This window comes from Macaca thibetana, chromosome 15 (genome assembly GCF_024542745.1).
Source record: "Macaca thibetana thibetana isolate TM-01 chromosome 15, ASM2454274v1, whole genome shotgun sequence".
In the NCBI taxonomy this organism is placed as follows: Eukaryota; Metazoa; Chordata; class Mammalia; order Primates; family Cercopithecidae; genus Macaca; species Macaca thibetana.
The window spans coordinates 64,324,358-64,348,731 of NC_065592.1; the positions used below are offsets into that span (position 1 = coordinate 64,324,358).

General features: G+C 44.1%; 1 protein-coding gene across 1 annotated transcript in view; it reads left to right on the plus strand.

The window, feature by feature from the left end:
• The window catches only part of LOC126937294 (putative uncharacterized protein C9orf92), a 74,486-nt gene that overhangs the window by 40,556 nt on the left and 9,556 nt on the right, over positions 1 to 24,374 (plus strand). Inside the window, exons 4-5 of the mRNA XM_050760701.1 lie at positions 21,005 to 21,132; positions 21,629 to 21,692. Of these exons, the coding sequence (XP_050616658.1) occupies positions 21,005 to 21,132; positions 21,629 to 21,692 (192 nt within the window). The remainder of the gene's footprint in view (positions 1 to 21,004; positions 21,133 to 21,628; positions 21,693 to 24,374) is intronic.

A 24,374-nucleotide genomic window follows, 5' to 3' on the forward strand; every position in this document is an offset into this window, starting at 1 on the left:
GTCAAACTAAATTCTTCTCAGATAGACACACGAGGCCTCATTCTTATCTACATAATAACTTTGGAGAAATTTTCCCTTTGGGTTTCAAAGGATGTGATTTAGGCCTACGAAAGTTGGGGCTATGCAATGAATTTATTACTTGCTGAAATAAAAATCAACACAAATATGTCTTTGCCTTAATAATAATAATAAAAAAGAACCCACACCACTTAGTTGCTTTACCAATCTCTGGATTCAATTAATTTTTAACATGGAAGTAAAGTCCCTTTTATTTTTTTTCTCCTTTCAAGCCAGACATTTATTTTTAACAAGGGATGAAATCATCTGAGAACAAAACGGGACATCTGTTACTTTATATCTGTTTATTTTAAGTACTTAAATCTGAGTTTGATTTCACACAATTTTGACATTGTTGCTTCATTAATAATCCTTACGTAATTGCGACCTCAGAGTGAGCACTGCGATTGCAGCATTCACTTCTCATTAGCGCAGAGTCTCATAGGAAAGCCAGAGTCACCCTGGGATGGGAGAGGCTTCCACGTTCAAAGCTGGTCCAAACGCTGACCCCAGCAATAGCAGAAAATCACCGCAAAAGGCTCAAGGAGAAGGAGCCCCAACATGAGAAAATGAGGGCATGTAGTCTGCCATTCATGTTTGCATGGTCCCATTTTGCAGAAGTTGTTGGACGGGCAACCTAGTGGCAGCAGTTGTTGCAAGCAAAAAGATTGCATACGAAACACACAGAACTAACACTTACGTATGTGTACACAACAGTGTGTTGGACCATAGGTACCACTTCATCTACCAAGTCAACCAACCTGCCTTCCAAAAGCCCTGGGATGCAGAGTGGTAAGCAGGTAGGAAGTATGAGAGAGCTGCAGAGCCTCACAGAGAGGGGGTCTCTGGCCACAGTGTGGCTGGCAGATGGGTGTGACCTGGAACCTGGGGCTGAGAATGGAGAAGTGGGGCTCAGAGATAGGAATTTGAAATAAGGGCAGTAGAACGTTTAATTCATTCAATTCATTTGCAGAACAGGTACTTCATGAGTCCTATGCCAAGCACTGGATATACGTGGTAAACAGCTGATACTTCTGTTTATGAAAGTTAAGAGATTAGGGAGCTATGAGAATGACAGAGGGGTCTATTTGAGATTTAGGTGTCATAGAAGGACACTCAGAGATAAAATTTAAGCTGACACTAGAAGGATGGGAATGAGCTAGAAACAGGAAGAGGAAGGGAGAGAGAATTCAAGCCAGAGGAAACAGTCTAATGGAAAGCCTGGAAGGGGAAAGAGATTGGCACGTTGGAGAGACAGAAAGGGGGCCAGTGTGGCTGGAGTACAGTGAAAGGCAGAGCAGGAGAGGAGGAGGAAGATGGTGGAGATGAAGATGGGAGTCATGCCTGGTTTTACAGGCCAAGGTGAGGCATTTGGATTTAACTGTATACACAAGGGAACTTGTAGTTGTTAATAGGCAAGTGAAATTATTGGGTTTATGCCTTCATGCTGGCCATAGAGGGGGTGAATTACAAGGAGCAAGAGTCAAAGCAGGGAGGTGAACTTCGTAGGCTGCTGCTGTGGTGTAGATATGGGTCACAGTGGATATGGTGGGAAGAGGGCAGGCAGTCTTTAGGGTAAGATCAGCAGGGAATGCTGATGGACCAGATGTGGCAGTGAGGAGGAGTCATGGCGCCAGCCAGAAACCTCTGTGGCTGGTGGCACCTTCTGCCTGAGTATTGCTCATGCCCACTGGGGTTGTTCTGACCACTTGGCCCAGCAGGCTGTGCGCTACTTATTTTGCACTACTGGCCAGGATCCCACACCTGCCAAGCAGGAGCCACATACAGAGTGGCGAGGGGTGTGTGGGCAAGCAAGCATGGCGTCCAGCCACTGTTCACAGCTAGACACACTGGCTGTTGCGGCAGGGCAGGCAACTCCAGGTGCCGGCTCTGTGCAAGGTTGCAGCTGCACCAGATATACTATATGTGGCTTCCTCTGAGGCCACACATTTCCGGATGAGGGGAATGTAGTGCTGCCTGGAAGCATGGAGATGCCAGGAACCACAGAAACCTAAAAAGGTGTCACAGCCCTGGCTTGGGGAGCCCCTAGGTCTGGGATCCCAAAGGGCTAGAGCTCTTCTCTCCTTGTTGTCTGCAACATGGTGAGCAGGGTGTGGGGAGCAGGGGCGTGTTTCAGCCCTGTTTGTGTTACAGCTCTCTTAGTTTCACCATTTGGTGGGTTCTGAGTCCTATTCTGTGTCCAAGAAGAATGAGGCACGTAGACAACTGGAGGGTTTGCAAGGCAGAGAAGAGCTTTATTGAGCAGCAGAACAGTCCTCAGGAGACCCAAAGTGGGTAGCTCCTTCCTGCAGGCAGGTTGTCCCTGTGAGTGTCCAGCTCTTAGAGGTGAGGAGACTTGAAGTGGGTAGCTCCCTCCCACAGGCAGGTCACCCCAATGTCTGTGCAGCCCTCAGTAGAGAGGAGACCTGGGGTGGGTAGCTCCTATCCTCAGGCAGGTCACCCCATGATCTGCAACCCTCAATGGAGTGGAGACCTGGAGTGGGTTCCTATTCATAGGCAGGTCATTCTGTCCTCTGCCCGAGTCTGGCTGAGTCTGGGGTTTTTATGAGCTTCCGAGGGGAGAATGTGTGTGCTGACTGATCCATGGGTGGCCATAGGTGGGCCCAGAAAAAGCACCAAAAATTCTCACTCTAGTCCACAGAACTGGCAGCCTGGCCCTGGCTTGAAGGTGGGACCTCAACAGGGGCCTACCCCTTTCCACCCAAGAGCCTGTCTGCCTCCTGCTGCCATCCATATGTCATCTACGGTGTCCATGGTCCCCAGGCTGTTCGTGGCAAGAGGTGCCTGCAGGCCCACAGCAAGCTGTCCTCAGCCTCCTCTTGGCCTCCCTCCCATGCTCTTTGGTGCCTAAAGTTCAGAGAGGGCCAAGGCAGCAGAGGGCTGGCATGTTAGCACTGCCCCAAGCACGTGCACACCAGACCGGGTCGTGATAGTGCCTGGGCTGAGCCACAACTTTGCTGTGAAATCAGAGCAGGTGCTGTGAGTGGGGAAAGGCCAGGCAGCAGGAGCAGACACTTTGAGTCTGCAGGGACAGAGGGGTTTCCCTGGTCCCCAAGAACACAGGGATGCCCGGGTCTGCAGCCATGGTTGGGTGGCTGCAGCTACACCTGGGAGGGTGGGGCTTCCACCCCTCCAACTTGAGAGGGGGTAGGACTCCTGCCAGCTCCATGGAGTGCACTGCCCCAGCCATGAGTGGCCCACTGCAATTGTTGTCATTTCAGCAGCCACTGCACACAGGCTGCCACTGCCATCAGAAAGATGAGGGACCAGGACTATTGCACAGGCTTCTGAGTCAAACATCTCGGTGAACAGTGGTCCTATTTGTCAAGATGGGAAAGGTGGGATAGGGTAGGCAGGGAACTAGGTTGTTGGGGTAGGTTTGGGGATGAGAAACAAAATATTCCATTTAGGACATGTTGGCACTGAGATGTCAAATTGGCAGGCAAATATTTGAGTCCAGAGTTCTTAAACAGGTCTGGCTTGCAGATATAAAACTGGAGTTGTTGACAAGTAGATGGTTTTTAAAACCATGGCAATGAATGATGTTACCTGGATTTTGAATACAAGTGAATAAGTATTGTGCTGGCTAGAGGTCCTCCAGGGAAGGAAGAAAGGTGTCATATTTACTTCACAATATGTTTTGGAACGTTTCAAAGTAAATTATGGACATGATGTTTCACTCCTAATTTCTTTAGTGCACATATTCACAAAATAAGGACATCTTCCTACTTAAGCACAATCCTGGAAATGACATCTAGGTTCATCAACTCAGTGCCAACTCTTGCCCTGGGCTCAGCAGTGTCCATTTATATTTTTCTTTTAATAATCACAACAGCTCTATGAAGAAGGTATGACTGGCCAACTCTATCAACAAGGACCCAATGGCTCAGATAGCGTTTGTGACTTATCCAAGGCCAGGTAACTAGAGATGTGTGCAGCCGAGATTCAAAACCAAGTCTGGCCGTAGAGCTTTCCCTCAGTCATTAGCTGCACACAATGGCCTAGAAACTCATCTGCATGGACGGCATATGATCTTTCTCCCCCTGGGGACCCATCCTTGACCTGGCATCTTTGTCTTGGGAAACTGTCTTTTCCTTGGAGCATTTGACCCCACAATTTCCATTTTTTCCCCCAAGTTCAGAAGGCTGTACTTCGATTCAGGCCAGGCCTAGCCTACTGCCCTGAAGGCATTAGGAATCTGGTTGCCCAATGATCACAGATTTTTTTTTTTTTGAGACAGGATCTTCCTTTGTCACCCAGGCTGGAATGCAGTGGTGCAATCAAGGCTTGCTGCAGCCTTGACCTTTCAGGCTTAAGTAGTCCTCCCACCTTAACCTCCGAGTAGCTGGGACTACCTGCATGCACCACCACATCTGGCTAATTTTTCTTTTTTTGGGTAGAGATGGTGTCTCACTATGTTGCCAGGGCTGGTCTCACACTCCTGGGCTCCAGTGATCCTCCCATCTTGACCTCCCAAAGTGCTGGAATTATAGGCCTGAGTTACGGCACTTGGCCTTGATCACAGATTTTGAAAAGCCAGCTTTAATTCCTTCTTGAGTTGCCCACAGCAGTCAAGGGATGGCAGGGTGAGCAATAGCCTTTCCCTAAAGCTTGGCAAGGGCATAGAGGTAGAGTGAGTGGTTCTGATGGTGGTGACAGGATGGGGCAGGATGCATTACCACTGTGTATGCTATAGTCATATCAATGCCTCCCCCTCCCAGGCCTACCCTCCAGAGGAAAGCCTGGGGTTGTGTCCCTGAGGGACTGCCCCAGCTTCCTGCGAGCCATGACAGGGAGGCTAGCGGATGGGTGGAGTTGACTCAAGTATACTGCCAGTTCTGATCTCCCTAGGAACGGTGTCCTTAGCTCGCCCCCACCATCCTTCTTATTGTAGATTATGTAGACTTCAGGTGTAGGGAGGCCTGTATCACTCAAAGGAGGGTGTATGTGCACCAGAGTGCTCATGGTGGCCTCTGCACCACTCTCCAGCCCTTACCCTATTTTATTTTTCTTCATACCATTTATCAGCATCTGCTGGAAACATGTTTGCTTACTATCTGTCCCTACTAGAATTTAAGCTTCCTGAGCAAAACTTTTACTAGTTTGGCTCAGAATTCATTCTCAGCACCAAAAAGAGTGCCTGGCACATAGTAGGCACTTAATACAGGGTTGCTGAATTAATGATTTTATCAATCATGTAGAGTCATAGACATATCCAAGTAATGACCCAGTAGATTCAAAATAGTCCATAGCCGACTTGTGTCCACTTGCACCTCACCCTGCAAAGCTTCAAAACACTTTCCTGTCTCGCAAATATCAACAGTCAAAAGAATGAGAAAAAAAAAAGGAAGGAAGGAAAGTGCTAGTGGAGAGTACAGGCAACACCAGAGCCAACCAAAGGGAGCCTCATTCAGAGCAAAGTGGAGAACCCAGGCGGGTTTTCAAGGCCTCCAGGTGGGCCACAGGAAGGTTGCACTACTCCAAAGCCAGAAAATTCAAGGAGCTGTAGCTTTTGATCATCAACTTATTCCAGGCTGGCTTAGAGGTCTGGGGAGGACATTCAGGTGCTCTGAAATACAGCGATAATCAAGAGAAAGAGGGAGTCTTAAATTGAGGATGGAGAGCAATATACTCAGGTTAATGGAAGCACTAGCAATATTAAATGAAATTGCTCTACCACTTCTTCATAAGGCAGCACTGGGGAGCCCGCTCTTTGCATAAGCAGGGAGGGTCCTGGGATTTAGCAGGAGGGCGGAGGGGCTGGGGAATCAGTCATGCAGCAACCATTACGGTTCATGGGCGCCCAGCTCGCAACCCCTCGGCGCACCTGCCGCATATTTACTCAGGCCCACGCAGGAGCCAGGCAAATTTGGGCAGGATTTCAAGGGAGCCTGGAGCCAGGGGAGCCTGCTTTAGTCCAATTAAATGAAGCAGTATCAGGTGGAAAGTAATTCTGAGTATTCACCATTATAGGGAGTTTTGTGTTTAAGCCCCTCGATGGACTTTCTTTTAATGAAGAGCTAAATGCGGGGTCTGGAAGTGGGCAGGAGGAATTGCTCCAACTAACAGAGCTGAATCTCTCCCTGAGGAAGGCACACAAGGGCAGGCAGAGTTTCCTAAGGGCTACATCTTGTGGCCCCCACTAGATACTCCAACCTGGATCCCGGGACACCTTTATGGACATGTTACTTCCATTTTGTAAAGATAATCGGGAAACCTCACCAGGCCTGGGGCGCTAAGAACCGGATTTGAATCATCACAGGCGGATCCAACGCACTTAAATCTTTGGGGATCTTCTTCCTGCTTCCTGCCTGCCTGTCTTCCTTCCCCAGTGTTGGTCTTCCGAGGCAGTGGAAGCCAAAGAAGTGAAGATGAGCTAATAGGGTTGCAGAGAATCAAGAGTCTTATATAACTGTCTTAGGGAAAAACAAGCCCACTAGTGTAGGTAATAAATGAAAGACGAGGAGAGTGCAATTCATGAATTCGAATAGCACAAAGAGGATGAGCTGCTTTTAAACTGTTGATGATACCAGAGAAATCTCTCCATCAGTGGACATTTACAGAGGACTTCAGGTGTGCCAAGCACCTGAGGAGACAGTCAGAGGGGGTACCATCCAGAGAAGCACAAAACAGGATTTTGGCCCTCAAACAGCTCATGATGACAATTCCCTGAAGATATCTATAGAGCTAAGGAGACAAAGCATAATTTTGTGAAATGAAATAACCATGTATAATTTAACCAAACCATACCCAGACCCTTATTTCAAGCCCTAATTTTTGTTGCCTGCAACAGTACTCCAGGCATATCTGAGTGTCCAGTTCTGCTCACCATTCCCATGACTTTTTAGATGTAGACGTCAAGGATGGGGCAGCCAGAGCTAAAGGCCCCAGTATTGGAGTATTGTTGGCCAGATCTTTATTATCACTATACACCCGTGATTCTAAAAAAAAGTCAGTGATAAAATATGCCTCCCCTACCTCCCAAAATCCTCTGGTGGATAATGTTAAGCAACTGTTGAAAATTTCTATAGCGTGTTATTTACATATGTGTACATTTTTATTGTTTATAATTTAATAAACATTGTATTCCACGTGGAAGTTAATTGATAAATTCTCATCCACATGGTCTTCAATACAGATAGACACAGATATTTATCTTCCTTTTGAGAGTAAATTCGTGCAGGTACAGATTGTTGGGGTTCACTTTGGGTGCAGTATTTGCAGGGAGTCCAGGTTTATGCCTTCCACTACTGTGATAGAACATATCCCTGCTTTTAAACAACAGATTTTCTTATTATTATTATACTTTAAGTCCTGGGATGCACGTGCAGAATGTGCAGTTTTGTTACATAGGTATACACGTGCCAGAGTGGTTTGCTGCACCCATCAACCCATCACCTACATTAAGTACTTCTCGAAATGTTATCCCTCCCCTAGCCCCCTACCCCCTGACAGGCCCCTGTGTGTGATGTTCCCTCCTTTGTGTCCATGTGTTCTCATTGTTCAACTCCCACTTGTGAGTGAGAACATGCAGTGTTTGGTTTTCTGTTCTTGTGTTAGTTTGCTGAGAATGATGGTTTCCAGCTTCATCCATGTCCCTGCAAAAGACATGAACTCATCTTTTTTTATGGCTGCATAGTATTCCATGGTGCATATGTGCCACATTTTCTTTATCCAGTCTATTATTAATAGATACTTGGATTGGTTCCAAGTCTTTTGTGAATAGTGCCACAATAAACATAGGTGTGCAGGTGTCTTTATAGAAGAATTATTTATAATCCTTTGGGTATATACCGAGTAACAGGATTGCTGAATCAAATGGTATTTCTAGTTCTAGATCCTTGAGGAGTCACCACACTGTGTTCCACAATGGTTGAACTAATTTACACTCCCACCAACAGTGTAAAAGCTTTCCTATTTCTCCACATCCTCTCTGGCATATGTTGTTTCCTGACTTTTTAATGATAGCCATTCTAACTGGTGTGAGATGGTATCTCACTGTGGTTTTGATTTGCATTTCTCTAACGACCAGTGATGATCATTTTTTCATATGTCTCTTGGCTACATAAATGTCTTCTTTTGAGAAGTGTCTGTTCATATCCTTTGCCCGCTTTTTGATGGCGTTTTTTTTCTTGTAAATTTGTTTAAGTTCTTTGTAGATTCTGGATATTAGCCCTTTGTCAGATGAGTAGATTGCAAAAATTTTCTCCCATTCTGTAGGTTGCCTGTTCACTCTGCTGATAGTTTCTTTTGCTGTGCAGAAGCTCTTTAGTTTAATTAGACCCCATTTGTCAGTTTTGCCTTTTGTTGCCATTGCTTTTGGTGTTTTAGACATGAAGTCTTTGCCCATGCCTATGTCCTGAATGGTATTGCCCAGGTTTTCTTCTAGGATTTTTATGGTCCTAGGTCTTATGTTTAAGTCGTTGATCCATCTTGAGTTGATTTTTGTATAAGGTGTAAGGAAGGGGTCCAGATTCAGTTTTCTGCATATGGCTAGCCAGTTTTCCCAACACTATTTATTAAATAGGGAATCTTTTCCCCATTGCTTGTTTGTGTCAGGTTTGTCAAAGATCAGATGGTTGTTAGATGTGTGGTGTTGTTTCTGAAGCCTCTGTTTGGTTTCATTGGTCTATATATCTGTTTTGGTACCAGTACCATGCTGTTTTGGTTACCGCAGCCTTGTAGTATAGTTCAAAGTCAGATAGCATGATGCCTCTAGCTTTGTTCTTCTTGCCCAGGATTGTCTTGGTTATGTGGGCTCTGTTTTGGTTCCATATGAAGTTTAAAGTAGTTTTTTCCAATTCTGTGATGAAAGGCAGTGGTAACTTGATAGGGATAGCATTGAATCTATAAATTACTTTGGGCAGTATGGCCATTTTCATGATATTGATTATTCCTATCCATGAGCACGGAATGTTTTTCCATTTGTTTGTATCCTTTCTTATTTCCTTGGGCAGTGGTTTGTAGTTCTCCTTGAAAAGGTCCTTCACATCCCTTGTAAGTTGTATTCCTAGGTATTTTATTCTCTTAGTAGCAATTGTGAATGGGAGTTCACTCATGATTTGGCTCTCTGTTTGTCTGTTGTTGGTGTATAGGAATGCTTGTGATTTTTTGCACATTGATTTTGTATCCTGAGACTTTGCTAAAGTTGCTTATCAGCTTAAGGAGATTTTGGACTGAGACAATGGGGTTTTCTAAATATACAATCATGTTATCTGTAAACAGATACAATTTGACTTCCTCTCTTTCTATTTGAATCCCCTTTATTGCTTTCTCTTGCCTGATTGCCCTGGCCAGAACTTTCAGTACTATGTTGAATAGGAGTGATAAGAGAGGGCATCCTTGTCTTGTGCCAGTTTTCAAAGGGAATGCTTCAAGTTTTTGCCCATTCAGTATGATATTGGCTGTGGGTTTGTCATAAATAGCTCTTATTTTGAGATACATTTCATTATACCTAGTTTGTTGAGTTTTTAGCATGAAGGGGTGTTGAATTTTGTCAAAGGGCTTTTCTGCATTTATTGAGATAATTATGTGGTTTTTGTCATTGGTTCTGTTTATGTGATGGATTATGTTTATTGATTTGTGTATGTTGAATCAACCTTGCATCCCAGGGATGAAGCCGACTTGATTGTAGTGGATAAACTTTTTGCTGTGCTTCTGGATTCTGTTTACCAGTATTTTATTGAGGATTTTCACATCAATGTTCATCAGGGATATTGGCCTGAAATTTTCTTTTTTTGTTGTGTCTCTGCCAGGATTTGGTATCAGGATGATGCTGGCCTCATAAAATGAGTTAGAGAGGCGTCCCTCTTTTTCTATTGTTTGGACTATTTTTCAGAAGGAATGGCACCAGCTCCTCTTTGTACCTCTAGTAGAATTTGGCTGTGAATCCATCTGGTCTTGGGCTTTTTTTTGGTTGGTAGGCTATTAATTACTGTCCCAATTTCAGAACTTGTTATTGGTTTATTCAGGGATTTGGTTTCTTCCTGGTTTAGACTTGGGAGGGTGTATGTGTCCAGGAATATATCCATTTCTTCTATATTTTCTAGTTTATTTGGATAGAGGTGTTTATAGTATTCTCTGATGGTAATTTGTATTTCTGTGGGATCTTTGGTGATATTCCCTATATCATTTTTTATTGTGTCTATTTGATTCTTCTCTCTTTGCTTCTTTATTAGTCTGGCTAGCGGTCTATTTTGTTGATCTTTTCAAAAACGCAGCTCCTGGATTCACTGATTTTCTGAAGGGTTTTTTGTGTATCTGTGTCCTTCAGTTCTGCTCTGATCTTAGTTATTTCTTGTCTTCTGCTAGATTTTGAATTCGTTTGCTGTTACTTCTCTAGTTCTTTTAATTTTGTTGTTAGGGTGTCAATTTTAGATCTTTCCTGCTTTCTCTCATGGGTATTTAGTGCTATAAATTTCCCTCTAAACACTGCTTTAACTGTGTCCCAGAGATTCTGGTATGTTGTGTCTTCTTCATTCTCACTGGTTTCAAAAAACATCTTTATTTCTGCCTTCATTTTGTTATTTACCCAGTAGTCATTCAGGAGCAGGTTGTTCAGTTTCCATATAGTTGTGCAGTTTTGAGTGAGTTTCTTAATCCTGAGCTCTAATTTGATTGCACTGTGGTTTGAGAAACTTTGTTATGATTTCTGTTCTCTTGCATTTGCTGAGAAGTGTTTTACTTCCAATTATGTGGTCAATTTGAGAATAAGTGTGATGAGGTGCTGAAAAGAATGTATATTCTGTTGATTTGGGATGGAGAGTACTATAGATGTCAGTTAGGTCTGCTTGGTCCAGAGCTGAGTTCAAGTCCTGAATATCCTTGTTAATTTTCTGTCTCGTTGATCTGTCTAATATTGACAGTGGGGTGTTAAAGTCTCCCACTATTATTGTGTGGCAGTCTAAGTCTTTTTGTAGGTCTCCAAGAACTTGCTTTATGAATCTGGGTGCTCCTGTATTGGGTACATATATATTTAGGATAGTTAGCTCTTCTTGCTGCATTGATCCCTTTGCCATTATGTTATGTACTTCTTTGTCTCTTTTGATCTTTGTTGGTTTAAAGTCTGTTTTATCAGAGATTAGAATTGCAATTGCTGCTTTTTTTTCTTTCTTTCTTTTTTTTTTTTTTTTTTTTTTTGCTTTCCATTTGCATGGTAAATATTGCTCCACCCCTTTATTTTGAGCCTTTGTGTGTCTTCCCACATGAGATGGGTCTCCTGAATACAGCACACTGTTGGGTCTTGACTCTATCCAATTTGCCAGTCTGGGTCTTTTAATTGGGGGTATTTAGCCCGTTTAAATTTAAGGTTAATATTGTTATGTGTGAATTTGATCCTGTCATTATGACGCTAGCTGGTTGTTTTGCCTGTTAGTTGATGCAGTTTCTTCAGGATGTTCTTTACAATTTGGTATGTTTTTGCAGTGGCTGATACTGGTTGTTCCTTTCCATGTTTAGTGCTTCCTTCAGGAGCTCTTGTAAGGCAGGACTGGTGGTGAGAAAATCTCTCAGCATTTGCTTGTCTGTAAAGGATTTTATTTCTTTATTGCTTATGAAGCTTCCTTTGGCTGGATATGAAATTCTGGGTTGAAAATCCTTTTCCTTAAGAATGTTGAATATTGGCCCCCACTCTGTTCTGGCTTGTAGGGTATTTGCCAAGAGATCCACTGTTAGTCTGATGGGCTTCCCTTTGTAGGTAACCCGACCTTTCTCTCTGGCTTCCCTTAACATTTTTTCCTTCATTTCAACCTTGGTGAATCTGATGATTATGTATCTTAGGGTTGCTCTTCTCGAGGAGTATCTTTGTGGCATTCTCTGTATTTCCTGAATTTGAATGTTGGCCTGTCTTGTTGGGTTGGGGAAGTTCTCCTGAATAATATCCTGAAGAGTGTTTTCCAACGTGGTTCCATTTACCTCGTCACTTTCAGGCACACCAATCAAACGTAAATTTGGTCTTTTCACATAGTCCCATATTTCTTAGAGGCTTTTTCATTCTTTCTAATTTTTTCTCTAATCTTGTCTTCTCTCTTTATTTCATTAAGTTGATCTTCAATCTCTGATATCCTTTTTTTCTGGGTGATCAGTTTGGCTACTAATACTTGTGTATGCTTCATGAGGTTCTTGTGCTGTGTTTTTCAGCTCCATCGGGTTATTTATGTACTTCTCTAAACTGGTTATTCTAGTTAGCAATTCCTCTAACCTTTTATCAACATTCTTAGCTTCCTTGCGTTGGGTTAGAACATGCTCCTTTAGCTTGAAGGAGTTTATTATTACCCACCTTCTGAAGCCTACTTCTGTCATTTCATCAAACTCATTCTCCATCCAGTTTTGTTCCCTCACTGGTGAGGAGTTGTGATCCCTTGAAGTAGAAGAGGCATTCTGGTTTTGGGAATTTTCAGCCTTTTTGCGGTGGTTTCTCCTCATCCTTGTGGATTTATCTGCCTTTGGTCTTTGATGTTGGTGACCTTTGGGTGGGGTGTTTGAGTGGGCATGCTATTTCTTTCTGTTAGCTTTCCTTCTGACAGGGCTCTCTGCTGCCAGTCTGCTGGAGTTTGCTGGAGGTCCACTCCTGACCCTGTTTGACTGGGTATCACGAACGGAGGCTATAGAACAGCAAAGATTGCTGTCTCATCTTTCCTCTGGAAGCTTCATCCCAGAGGGGCACCTGCCAGATGCCAGCCAGAGCTCTCCTATATGTCTGTTGGCCCCTACTGGGGGGTGTCTCCCAGTCAGGATACACGGGGTCAGGGACCCACTTGAAGAGGCAGACTAATCCTTAGCAGAGCTCAAATACTGTGCTGGGAGATCCGCTGCTCTCTTCAGAGCGGTCAGGCAGGGACGTTTAAGTCTGCTGAAGCTGCACCTACAACCGCCCCTTCTCCCAGGTGCTCTGTCCCAGGGAGATGGGGGTTTTATCTATATGTCCCTGACTAGGGCTGCTGCCTTTTTTTCAGAGATGCCCTGCCCAGAGAAGAGAAATCTGTCAGTCTGGCCACAGCAGCCTTGCTGAGCTGCAGTGGGCTCCACCCAGTTGGAACTTCCCAGCAGCTTTGTTTAGACCATGAGCATGAAACTGCCTACTCAAGCTTCAGCAATGGCAGACGCCCACTCCCCCCACCAAACTCGAGCATCCCAGGTGAATCTCAGACTGCTGCTGTGCCGGCAGTGAGAATTTCAAGTCAGTAGATCTTAGTTTGCTGGGCTCCATGGGGGTGGGACCTGCAGAGCCAGGCCACTTGGCTCCCTGGCTTCAGCACCCCTTTCCAGTGGAGTGAATGGTTCTGTCTCGCTGGTGTTCCAGGTACCACTGGGGTATGGAAAAAAAGAACTCCTGATGCTAGTTTGGTGTCTGCCCAAATGGCCGCCCCGTTTTGTGCTTGAAACCCACAGCCCTTGTAGGGTAGGCACCTAAGGGAATCTCCTGGTTTGTGGGTTGCGAAGACAGTTGCGAAGCGCAGTTACTGTGCCGGAATTCCTTGGACTCAGTCCCTCATGGCTTCCCTTGGGTAGGGGAGAAAATTCCCTGACCCCTTGCACTTCCTGGGTGAGGCCACGCCCCAGCCTGCTTTGGCTTGCCCTCCATGGGCTGCACCCACTGTCCAACCAGTCCCAGTGAGATGAACCGGGTACCTCAGCTGGAAATGCAGGAATTACTCGCCTTCTGTGTTGATCTCTCTGGGAGCTGTAGACCAGAGCTATTCCTATTGGGCCATCTTGCCAGCCTTAACAACAGATTTTTTTTTTTTTCTTTAAAGTGATGGTATGTGATTGTAAGGATGAAAAAACAAAACTTAGGTTATATCAATGTTGTCATTTTATGTGACCTCTTGGAGTTTTTGTGTTTGAAATTCAAGACAGTGAAATAGGGCAAACTGTGAGATGTAATGTTTTTGTTTAATAAATATACATTTTAGTACATGCATGAAATATTTTGCTGACTTTGACTAGTATCTTTAAGGTTGATATTTCTCCTTTTAAAATTGCTAATTGTTTTAAAACTAAATAGCAAAAATTTTATCATCGAATGCTACATGCCGATTCCTAAAAATTAATGTGATATAGGTGAGGGTGTTAAACAATGACATGCTCCCAGTGTAAAATATATTAGGACATCCCTGCTTTCTAGAAATTCCAGAACTTGTCCTGGAAGAATTCAGACCTGAATTCATGACCTGGATGTGGCTTGGGTTGGTGGAGTTATCTTTTTCACATGCCATGGCAATTCAGGTCCCTCTATAATCCCACGTCCCCCTACCTTTCTCCTTCCTGTTCCACGAGACTTTCCACTCGGGACTAGAGTTCTCCTACCTCATATTCCACAAAGAGAATTTTGAAAAACCGATTTGACTGTTTTCTTCTTGTAAGCCTGCTACTTGTTTTACCCTCTTTCCACTTCCTGATTTCTTTACGGCCCCGCCTTAGTTCTTTGATATCTCGAAAGGAAGCCTAAAGAGATAGGGTGCTCTTGGAGAATACGGATCAGTAGATTTGAAGGAATTGCCCTTCCCTGCCCCCAAATTAGAAACTGATCAAAACAATTGCTTAAGAAGTGAACTTGTTAAAGGACTGAAAGGGGGGATTTATCAGAAGTATTAAAAGAAGACATGTGGGACTGATTTCCAGAATAGGGAAGCATTATTTCCCTGGAAATAATCCAGGGAAAACATAGAACTGGGAAGTTCAATGTTTTGCAAGAAAAGGGAACAAATCTTAAGAGAAAAAGCCTCACTATGTACAAGACAACAGGACAATGAGAAATTAACATGGCAAGTTTCTGAAAAACTGAGTTTGCCAAACAAACTCCAGCTCTTTGCATACTTCAGTTTCAGGAGTTTCAGAATTAGCAAATATGGTGGCTTTACACTGCTTCACATATCTTCCTTTCTTTGTTGGATTTCATGTGAAGACTAGAATAGGGTTTGCAGCAGTGAGAAATGGAAAGACCCTCAAATACGTGGCACAGCCCCAAACGCAGAAAAGAGGTTTTCAGCAAAGTACTAAAAGGATCTCTCTTTGGCCAGGGTTGTTTTGTTGATGTTCTAGAAGGAGAATCAAATAGCATAGTACTGGATGTGGGAGTCCAGGTTTAAGAATCATCCATGTGATCAGGACCTGAGAGAATTAGCAGAGCCTGTGATCAATATACATCTAGCTCTGCACACATAGGCAGCGGAGTGTGTGAACTCGACCAGAGCGGACATGGGGAAGTAGGGTCCTCTGAGCCCAGCTGGCAGGGTGCCACCCTTTCAGGCGCTGACAAAGAGAAGAGTGCGTTCAGAAGAGACTCCCAGGACAGAGGAGTCTGGCGAAAAGTTGGAGGCTGTTAAACCAGAAAAAGAGAAGCTTCAGGGATCACACAACTGACTTCTTCATGTGTCTAAAGCATTGATTTGCAGACAAGAGACTGTTAGGGTTTGAATCCCCCCCCTCCTTATATCCCCAGATTTGTATGTTGAAGAAAGCACAAAGGAAGAGCATTCTAACACTTCAGATGGTCTGAGTGTGGGCTGAGCTGCCTTTTGGTGTAGTGTGCTTTGTAGTATTGAGGATGTGTAAGTGGAGATGATGAGATGACCAGTTTCTGGAGCTATTATAGGGAAAATTCCCGCAAGCCGGGGATGGATAATCTCCAAGATTTCCTTCAATTATAAAATTCTATGCTTCTAACTCCAAAAGTATTTGGAAACAAAAAATTACCTGAAGATTTTAAATTAGGAATTGTTCTGTTTTTAGAAAGGACAGAATCTAAACAAGCATTAAAAAAGAACCAGTAAAATGTAATTCTACACAAGAAAAGGTGCAAATTTTTGTTTTGTTTTGTTTTTTGAGATAGAGTTTCACTCTGTTGGCCAGGCTGGAGTGCAGTGGCACAATCTCTGCCTCCTGGGCTCAAGCAATTGTCCTGCCTCAGCCTCCCAAGTAAACTGGGATTACAGGCGTGCACCACCACACCTGGATAATTTTTGTATTTTTAGTAGAGATGGGGTTTCACCACATTGGCTAGGCTGGTCTCAAACTCCTGACCTTGGGTAATCCGCCCACCTTGGCCTCCCAAAGTGTTGGGATTACAGGCGTGAGCCACTGCACCCGACCAAAAAGTGCAAGTTTTCTTTTACATTTATCCTAAGATCTACTCTCTTAGCAAAATTTTAGGTATACAGCACAATACTGTTAACTCTAGGGACCACACTGTGTAGTAGCTCTCCAGGACTTATGTGTGTCACATAACTTCATGCCCTTTGTCCAACTTCTCCTCATTTTTTCCCTCCCTCTTACCCTGGCAACCACCATTCTACTTTCTGCTTGAGTTTGACCATTTTAGATTCCTAACATAAGTGAGACCATGTAGTATTTGTCCTTCCGTGTTGGGCTTTTTTTGACTTAGCACAGCGGACTCCAGGTTCATCTATGCTATCAAAAAGGGCAGGGGCCAGGTGCAGTGGCTCATGCCTGTAATCTCAGCACTTTGGGAGGCCACAGCAGGCAGATCATGAGGTCAGGAGTTTGAGACCAGCCTGGCCAACATGGTGAAACCTCGTCTCTACTAAAAATACAAAAATTAGCCAGGTGGGGTGGGCATCTGTAGTCCCAGCTACTCAGGAGGCTGAGACAGGAGAATTGCTTGAACCCAGGAGGCGGAGGGGTGAGCCAAGATCACGTCACTGCACTCCAGCCTGGGTGACAGAGCAAGACTCCATCTCAAAAAAAAAAAAAAAAAAAAAAAAGGCAGGATTTCCTTCTTTTTAAGGCTGAGTAGTATTTCGTGATATGTATACACCACATTTTCTTTATTCAGTTGTTGATGAACATTCAGGTTGCTTTCATGTCTTGGCTGTTGTGAATAATGCTGTCGTGGACACTGGAATGCAGATATCTCTTTGATATCCTGATACTCAATTCCTCTGGAAAAGGGCAAGAATTAACAGGGAAAATATTTCAAGAACCCAGTGGGCAGGAAGTACAAGAAGAACAATGATGCTGGGAAACACAGGGCATTGAATGATATTAAATACATTTGATACCACATGGCTGCAAAACAGGGTGGTTTACTATGAGCAGTATCTGTAGCTTTAATCCAGGCAGGTTCCTGTCCTGTCACTTAAGAGCTTTGTGTTCTTGGTCCATCTGTGTAACCTGTCTGAACAATAGTTTCCTCATCTGCAAAGTGGGACAATATCACCTGGTTCACAGTGTCAGGAGGATGACATGAGACAATTAATGAAAACTGTGAGACATATGGTAAGCATTCAATAAAGAACTACAAATTTCATTAAGTATTCAATAAAGAACTATGAATTTCATTGTGAAATTAGCGTCTTCAGAGTCAAAACCAAAGGCTTATTACACACACACACACACACACACACACACACACACAGAAAGAGAGAGAAAGAGAGAGAGAAACACAAATGACAAAATAAAAGCTTTAAAGGAAATTTCTTTGTTAAGAGTCCATGATGTAAATAACAATCTTTCCTTTGTCAATGTGAAGTTTCATTTGCTTACATTTTATCTACATTAAATAATTAGAAATCATGATTTGCCACATCATTCCACATAGAACCAAGTGGAATGGTAGATTTTGATTTTTTTTTTTTAGTGGGTATCCAGCTCATTTGAAAGTACTGAAGGCAGGCCCATGTTTGAGACCTTTGGTCTGATGTATGGCCTTGGATAAACTTGTGTCATTCTTGGTTTTCTCATCTGCACCTAACTCATCCAGTTGCTGGAATGATGAAACGGGACCAGGCTTGGGCAAAGTGTTAGGTAGATGGCTGATGAGCCTGTTACCATTGCATCCTCGAAGCTTTGGGATGGTGACTATAGGTACTCGCTCTACCCCAAGGATAAATGCCAGAAATACCATGGAAGCAAGGGTCAATTTATCCTGATAGAGCCAGTCAAAACGAGGAATAATGCATGAAATTAAGGTAGATGAGGCTTTAAGGAAAGGAAAAACTTCTGTTCAGCAGGATCTTTTAGATAATGAAGTGGTCTCTAAGGAAACTTGAAGGCGCTCTACACTGGAAGAAAAACTAAAATGTGCAACCACTCTGCCTACTGAAATATGAGTGATTTCAAAGCTTCTGCCTTCTCTTAGTCTTTGCCGCTTCTCCTTCCTCTTTTAATTTTATGCTTTCCCCAAGGATGTTCCTTGATCCAAATTGCTCTTTATTCAAGGCTGTGATTCATTCCTGGTGTGGTTTAAATTGGCCCATGTTTGTGGTATCTGATGCTAGAGTAGTGTCTTAAAAAGGCAACCGCCATCTTTCCCCCAGGTTCACCCTTGGTGCCTTCCTGTCACCCCACTCCATGTTTGCAGCGGGCCGTCCGCAGCCTGGCCTGGCTCTTCTGCCTCAGTGTCAGCCTCCTCATTAGGCATGCTCTGGAGCTGGCTGGTGTCAGAGCCAGCCGATGCATCAGAATGCAGGGCATGCCTCCGGCTCCTGGGAAGCTGCACATTCCGCATGAAATATGAAGGCAACAGCCAGCCCAGGGGAGACCCAGGGTGGATTTAGAGGAAGAGCAGCAAAGGTGGCTGTTGGGGGAGGGCTGTTCTGCAGGGCCAGAGAGATGATGTTGGCACCTATCACATATTTTAAAGGCACCGCTTTGGTGGGGGAGAGGGATGCTGGGAGGGGCACCTGGTGTATGTATCCTCTTGGCTGCTCCTGACACACACTCCCTTGGTACATTCTTTCTGCATATGCTCACGGTATATCTGTGATTATGGTGATGTGCCCTTTTGAGATAGGCAGCCGGCTCACTCCCCGCTGTGCTCATCACTGATTCTTGAGTTTCTCTTTTGGGATAACCTGAAATCATAAAAGCAGTCCATGTGGATTTCAGAGCACCTGACAGTAAGAAACATAATAAAAAGTAATCATTGCCCAGCAAAGCCCTGGGGATGCTTGTCACACACCACCTTGGGTCCACAGAGGTTAAGCGTGCTTAACAGGCAGTGGCCTCAGATGGTTCCAAGGTCTGACATTAAAGCCTGTCCTCGTCTTTGTCCAGAATCCTCTAGTTTCCAGCCAAGGCTCCATGCTGGGGTTCCAGCCAGCCATTCAGAGATGAGGAGAAAACCATTAATCCCCACCATAGGCACTAAGAGATTACTGCATGCCTTAGACATGTCATAGTGTAATGTGCTGTGCACATATGCTTAGAACACTTACCCACTTGTAGTGTGCTTGGTTTATGTGCAGGTCACCAACTTAGCCACTCTATCCATGAAGCAGAAATGCTGTATTATCTGTTTTTATATAACCAGAGGATTGGTACATAGTAGGCACTCAATAAATACTGAGTAAATTATATTTGATGAGACTGCCCTCCCATACCATCACACATCCAAGTCATCAAAAAACAAGTCTACTGGTCCCTCCAAATACAGCAATTTTGGGAGGCCTTTTCTCCCCTAACCTAAATCCACAATGCCCGTTATAGTGTACTGAGGGTGTAATTCCATTTCATATCATTGATTACAGAGTATTACGGAGTATCCCACTTTCTTTTGATCAGAGAACATATATATATATATATACACACACACACACACAGAGGAATATACATATATACGTGATGGAAGTAGTTTGCATTCCTTGTGTGTGAGATGAATGTGAAAGTTTTCTGCAAGAAGCTCCAAAGCAGTGATGTCTTCTGAAAGCCCCAGCTGTTTCTGGTTGGCAGTACTGCCTGCTGCATACCTTCTGGAGGTGTCATTCAACAGGCAGGTTCCACACTGAGGCTGCCCTGCTGGCTGGAATGTGAGACAATACGTATGCTTGCTTTACATGTGGAAACTTTCAGTTTATAGAACTGTATTTGGTGACTTTGTTAATTTTATAAAGAAATTGGCTTTTTTTGTGAACTGAGAGGACTCTGTACTTCTGTTGGGTTCTTGATGCAGAGTAGTAGGAAGTAACAGGATTCAACTAAAGTGTTGGCGTTTCACAAGACCGTAAGCTGCCTGGGAGCCGGGCATCGCCTCCCCTGTCCACTGCTGTGTTCCCAGTGGCTAGATCATAGCTGGAACGGAGTAGACGCTAAAACGTTGGGTTGAGTGGAGACTTTGACCTGCACTGCCACTTAGAGAGGGTGTCACTTAAACAGATCTGTCTAGATCTGCACTTTCTGTAGCAGAGAAAGTATAGTGCCTTATCCTCTAGCCAGTAATATGTTCAGGGTTGGGTCCATTAGAATCCTCCCTGGTTTTGATGTACCTATGCCAAGAGACAGAATTTCTCTGTTGGACTTACTAAGTCGAGAATAGGATGCTAATTCAAAAGAGGAGAGAATTAGGCTATTAGACAAAATGAAAATATGGAGAGAGAAAGAGAGCCAGCAAAGCAGCCAGCCCTACCAGCATCATATGACTTTGTGTGTTCAGCCCCAGCTGAAGCTCTAACCCAGAATGTCTTGGTTATATGAACCAATAAATTACTCATTTATTTATTTGCTAGAGGTAATATAGAAGAAGGTTTTCATCGCTTAAAACTAAAAGCAGTCTGACTGACAGACTTGTTTCATACTATCCCTGTCTACTTTTAAAGCTATTCATTTGCCCCATGCTAACAGCTAATCTTCTCTTTACATTTAATGCATGTGGATCTCCTAAATGTCTATTTTCACGTGGCGGTTATTTTGCCCAGTCCTTTTGCCTGCTTTAAGCAGAACTGTGTTTAAGCCACATACTCAGGGCAGATATATCTGTCTCACAAAAAGACTGTAGAGAGAAGGAATACTTCAAATTTCGGGATAACAGACCTAACAGTTCCCACTGGTGTTGGATCCCCCAGCCCTACAGCACACAGCACCCCCTTGACAGTACACATTAACTCTGTAGTGGACCTTGGTGAGGACACCCTGCTCTGGACTCAGCTCTGCTGTGGCTGCACTCAATTGTTTGTAACTTGTTTTGCAGGAATGGGGCTTGGCCCCCAGCTAGAGGGGAGACGGCTAGTTTTCAGAGAACAAAGGAGAGGGAAGAAGAGAGATGTTCCTTGAACATCTACTATGTGAGAACCACCACCCAGGGCACGGCACCTGCCTGTGAGTGAGTTATATAACTTCTCTTGTCCGTAGCTGTGGAATCAAAGGCTCGGAGTAGTTCAGCAGTTGCTTGCACGTGGGCTGAGCTGTTTAAGTGACAGTGCAGGTCTGTCTAAATGCAAGCATCCATGCTTTTTCTACCACCACTAAGTTGTCTCCTGGGGCCATGTTTTGATTTGTTTTGTGCAGTCCAGACTACTCAGCACCATGCTGGCCACACTGTAAGTCCAATGATGACAGCACTGTGTTTATCGCCATTTCATACGAACCTAATGAGGAGGGAATGTTACAGAACACCCCCTCCACGGTGTGAGAGAATTGCTTGACATGGAGATGCACAGAAACAAGAGAAGTTTGGAGTCCAATTTCCTTCCTCTGTGGCCCACCCAGCCTCTGGGGTTGAAAGTGTGGCCAGGGAAAGCGTTCTGTTCCCGTACATGCAGGGGTGCCTCTGGCTGGGTGACAGCCACTGACCCACCTAGTTTTTGTTCTGCAGGTGTTGGAAAGAGGATGCAACCATCCCCAACAGGGAAGGGTGGAAAATGCTGCACTGTGCATGGGTGAATGTGCACATGTGTGTATGTGTGGTCCTGGGAGCAAGGGCCGGGCAGGGACCAGTCTGCAAAACAACATTAAGAAACCGAAACATTTTCCACTGAGAAACAGAATTACTGCCCATGGAATTCTTACCCAGCCTGAGAAGCGAGCAGCAGCCCCTCCTTTTCATTAGTTAAACAAAGAGGGTTATTTTTCAAACGAAAACTTTCAGTGTGGAAAACAATCTAATTCCCGGGGCTTTTTGAGAAGTGAGATTCTCAGCGCTCCAATAAACATGTCTATGTGGATATGCAGCTGCAAAGGCAGTGTGGGTGCCCTGACCAAACCAGAGGGCAGGCCTGGCCAGTGGGGGACACGGGGACTTAGCTTCAGGCCTCTCATAACAATCCCAGGTAGAAAGGCCAACAGAGGGAATGAACCATGGCCTGGAAGATTTGAAGTGTTCTGCGAGAGAAAAAAGGTGAAAACAAAAATATTTTCTGTAAGTCCATTAAATGATCTCCTTTCTTCCTCCAAGTCAGTGAACTCCTTCTGGTTGGAAAATAATCTGCAAACTCAAGCCCTGCTAGGTTCAGTGGGGTGTGTTCCGCCTTATTGAATTCCTGGCCTTCAGAGATCTTTCAAAAAAAAAAAAAAAAAACTTTCGCCCACTTATGAACCCATGGGATGATGTCACAGCTTTCTCTTGAGGGGTTCTCTTCATGAAAGCTCCTGGGTACTTGCATTTGTTTAAGAGTGGGCAAGAATAGGAAGGCAGACTGCCAGGGTTCAAATTTTAGCTCTACCACTTAAAACGTGTGTGTGCTTACTCTCTCTGGACCTCGGCTTGCCCATCTGCAAAGGGGAATAAGAATGGTACCTACATCACAGAGTTTTCCTAAAGATTAAATGAGAACATGCTTACAAAGTGCTTACCACAGTTTCTGGACAAAGGAAGACCTCAATAAAAGTGTGGCCATTATTATGAAGTTAAAGGGACATGGCATATGGTCACAGACCTGAACTTTTAAAATTAATAAATATCATTCTTTGAGGTTTCTACTTTTCCCATCTCACTCATAGAAAGTGTGTTGTTTAAAAAAATAAAAGGAGACACAAAATAGCCTCTCTTCAAATCAGAGCTTCCTTCTCTAATCAGTCCGTGAATGTTTCGGGGAGTGCTCTATTTAACTTGGCTGGCCCCTGGTTTTGCTGTGAGTAATACATTGGGCTTAATTTCAAACTCCACACAGCCAAGATCACTGGATACTTGAGCTTCCCCAAGCTGAGTTGATACAGCTGCTCTGCCCCTGGTCACTGGTGAGTTGTCCCTGTGGATTCCAAAGGGTCTGAATATAAACAGGCCAAGGTGCATGGGCCAGCCGAGATGGTCAAGGACGTGGGTTCCCACTGAGCAGGTGTCCAAGTGAGACAAGACTGAGGAGGCCTGGGGAGCCCTACAGTGTAGTCAGAGGAAACTGAGACAGACAGAGGGTGGCCAGAGATTATGGAGAGAGGGGCCTCGATGACGCTTGGGGAGACCAGTGTTGCTTGGAGCATCCTTGCTCTTACAAAGGCAGCATAGGTGGTTGAAAGAAACCATCCTGATTTTGACATTGCCACAATGATAAATGAAGGGCATGAAAACTCTCCAAATTAGGGTCTCTGAGACCAATTAGGTCAGACGGTGAAGATTTGCTTGGAAAAAAATCGAGTATGGCTTTCTTTTAAACAAGGCTTCATTTCAAATGGAACTGAATAAACCAAATTCAATTTAGACATGTTTTTCCCCAGGAACTCAGCTCTGGCACGAAATAAGGCTTGCCTGAGGCCACTTGAGAACCGCAGTCTGTGGGACAGCCCTGTGATGGACAAATAGAGCAGAGTATTAATTTTGAGGCCTGTCGAACCCCAGTGACAGGCGGGCTGGTAAACAGATTGAAGAAGCTAATGACTACTTAGTGCTTTCCAGGATAGGAAATGTGTCTTTGGCTTCTGAGGTAGCAACACCCTTACCTTAAAAGGTTTGGATTGATGATCTGGGCCCAATAAAAGCCCCTTCTGAAATCTGTTGGGAAGCCCAAGCATTTCAAAAGTGAAAGATAATGAAGATGTTCTAGAAGCAATATCATTATGAGTATACATTATAAATGATAATTACAATTAATCATATTAGCCTTCATAATCTCCCAGCGTTATAACTCAACAATGGTAGATTCATCTTCTTTGTGTTCTTTGGAAGAAGATTTTGCCTTGAGCTACACATTTTCTCCTTTGATTTGTGGTGGTTTCTGCTTTCTGACTGATTTCTCTGTCTCCGGAAGACAGGCATGTGATGGGGAGGGAGGTTTGGGAATTAGATGAAGTTGTGGGGTCATGATGCCCGGCAAGTTCTAGAACCCCAGAATTTACTTGGCCCCTGAAGGAGGCACTCGAACAGCCCATCTTGTTATTTCAATGCTGTCAGAACTCTTTCATGCTTCTACGTGTAATCCATGGTCAGGCGTTCCCCAATCCCCGCTGCAATCTAAATTGGCCTCCTTCTTTTATTCTCTCTCATAATTCCCTCTTCCTTCTCCCCAAGCACTAATCATGATTTTTAATCATTTCTTTATATTTATTTGATGTTTAGCTCCTCATTAGATATGAGCTCAATAGGAGAGGGATCATGTCTATTTTACTCACTACTATATAACGAATACCTA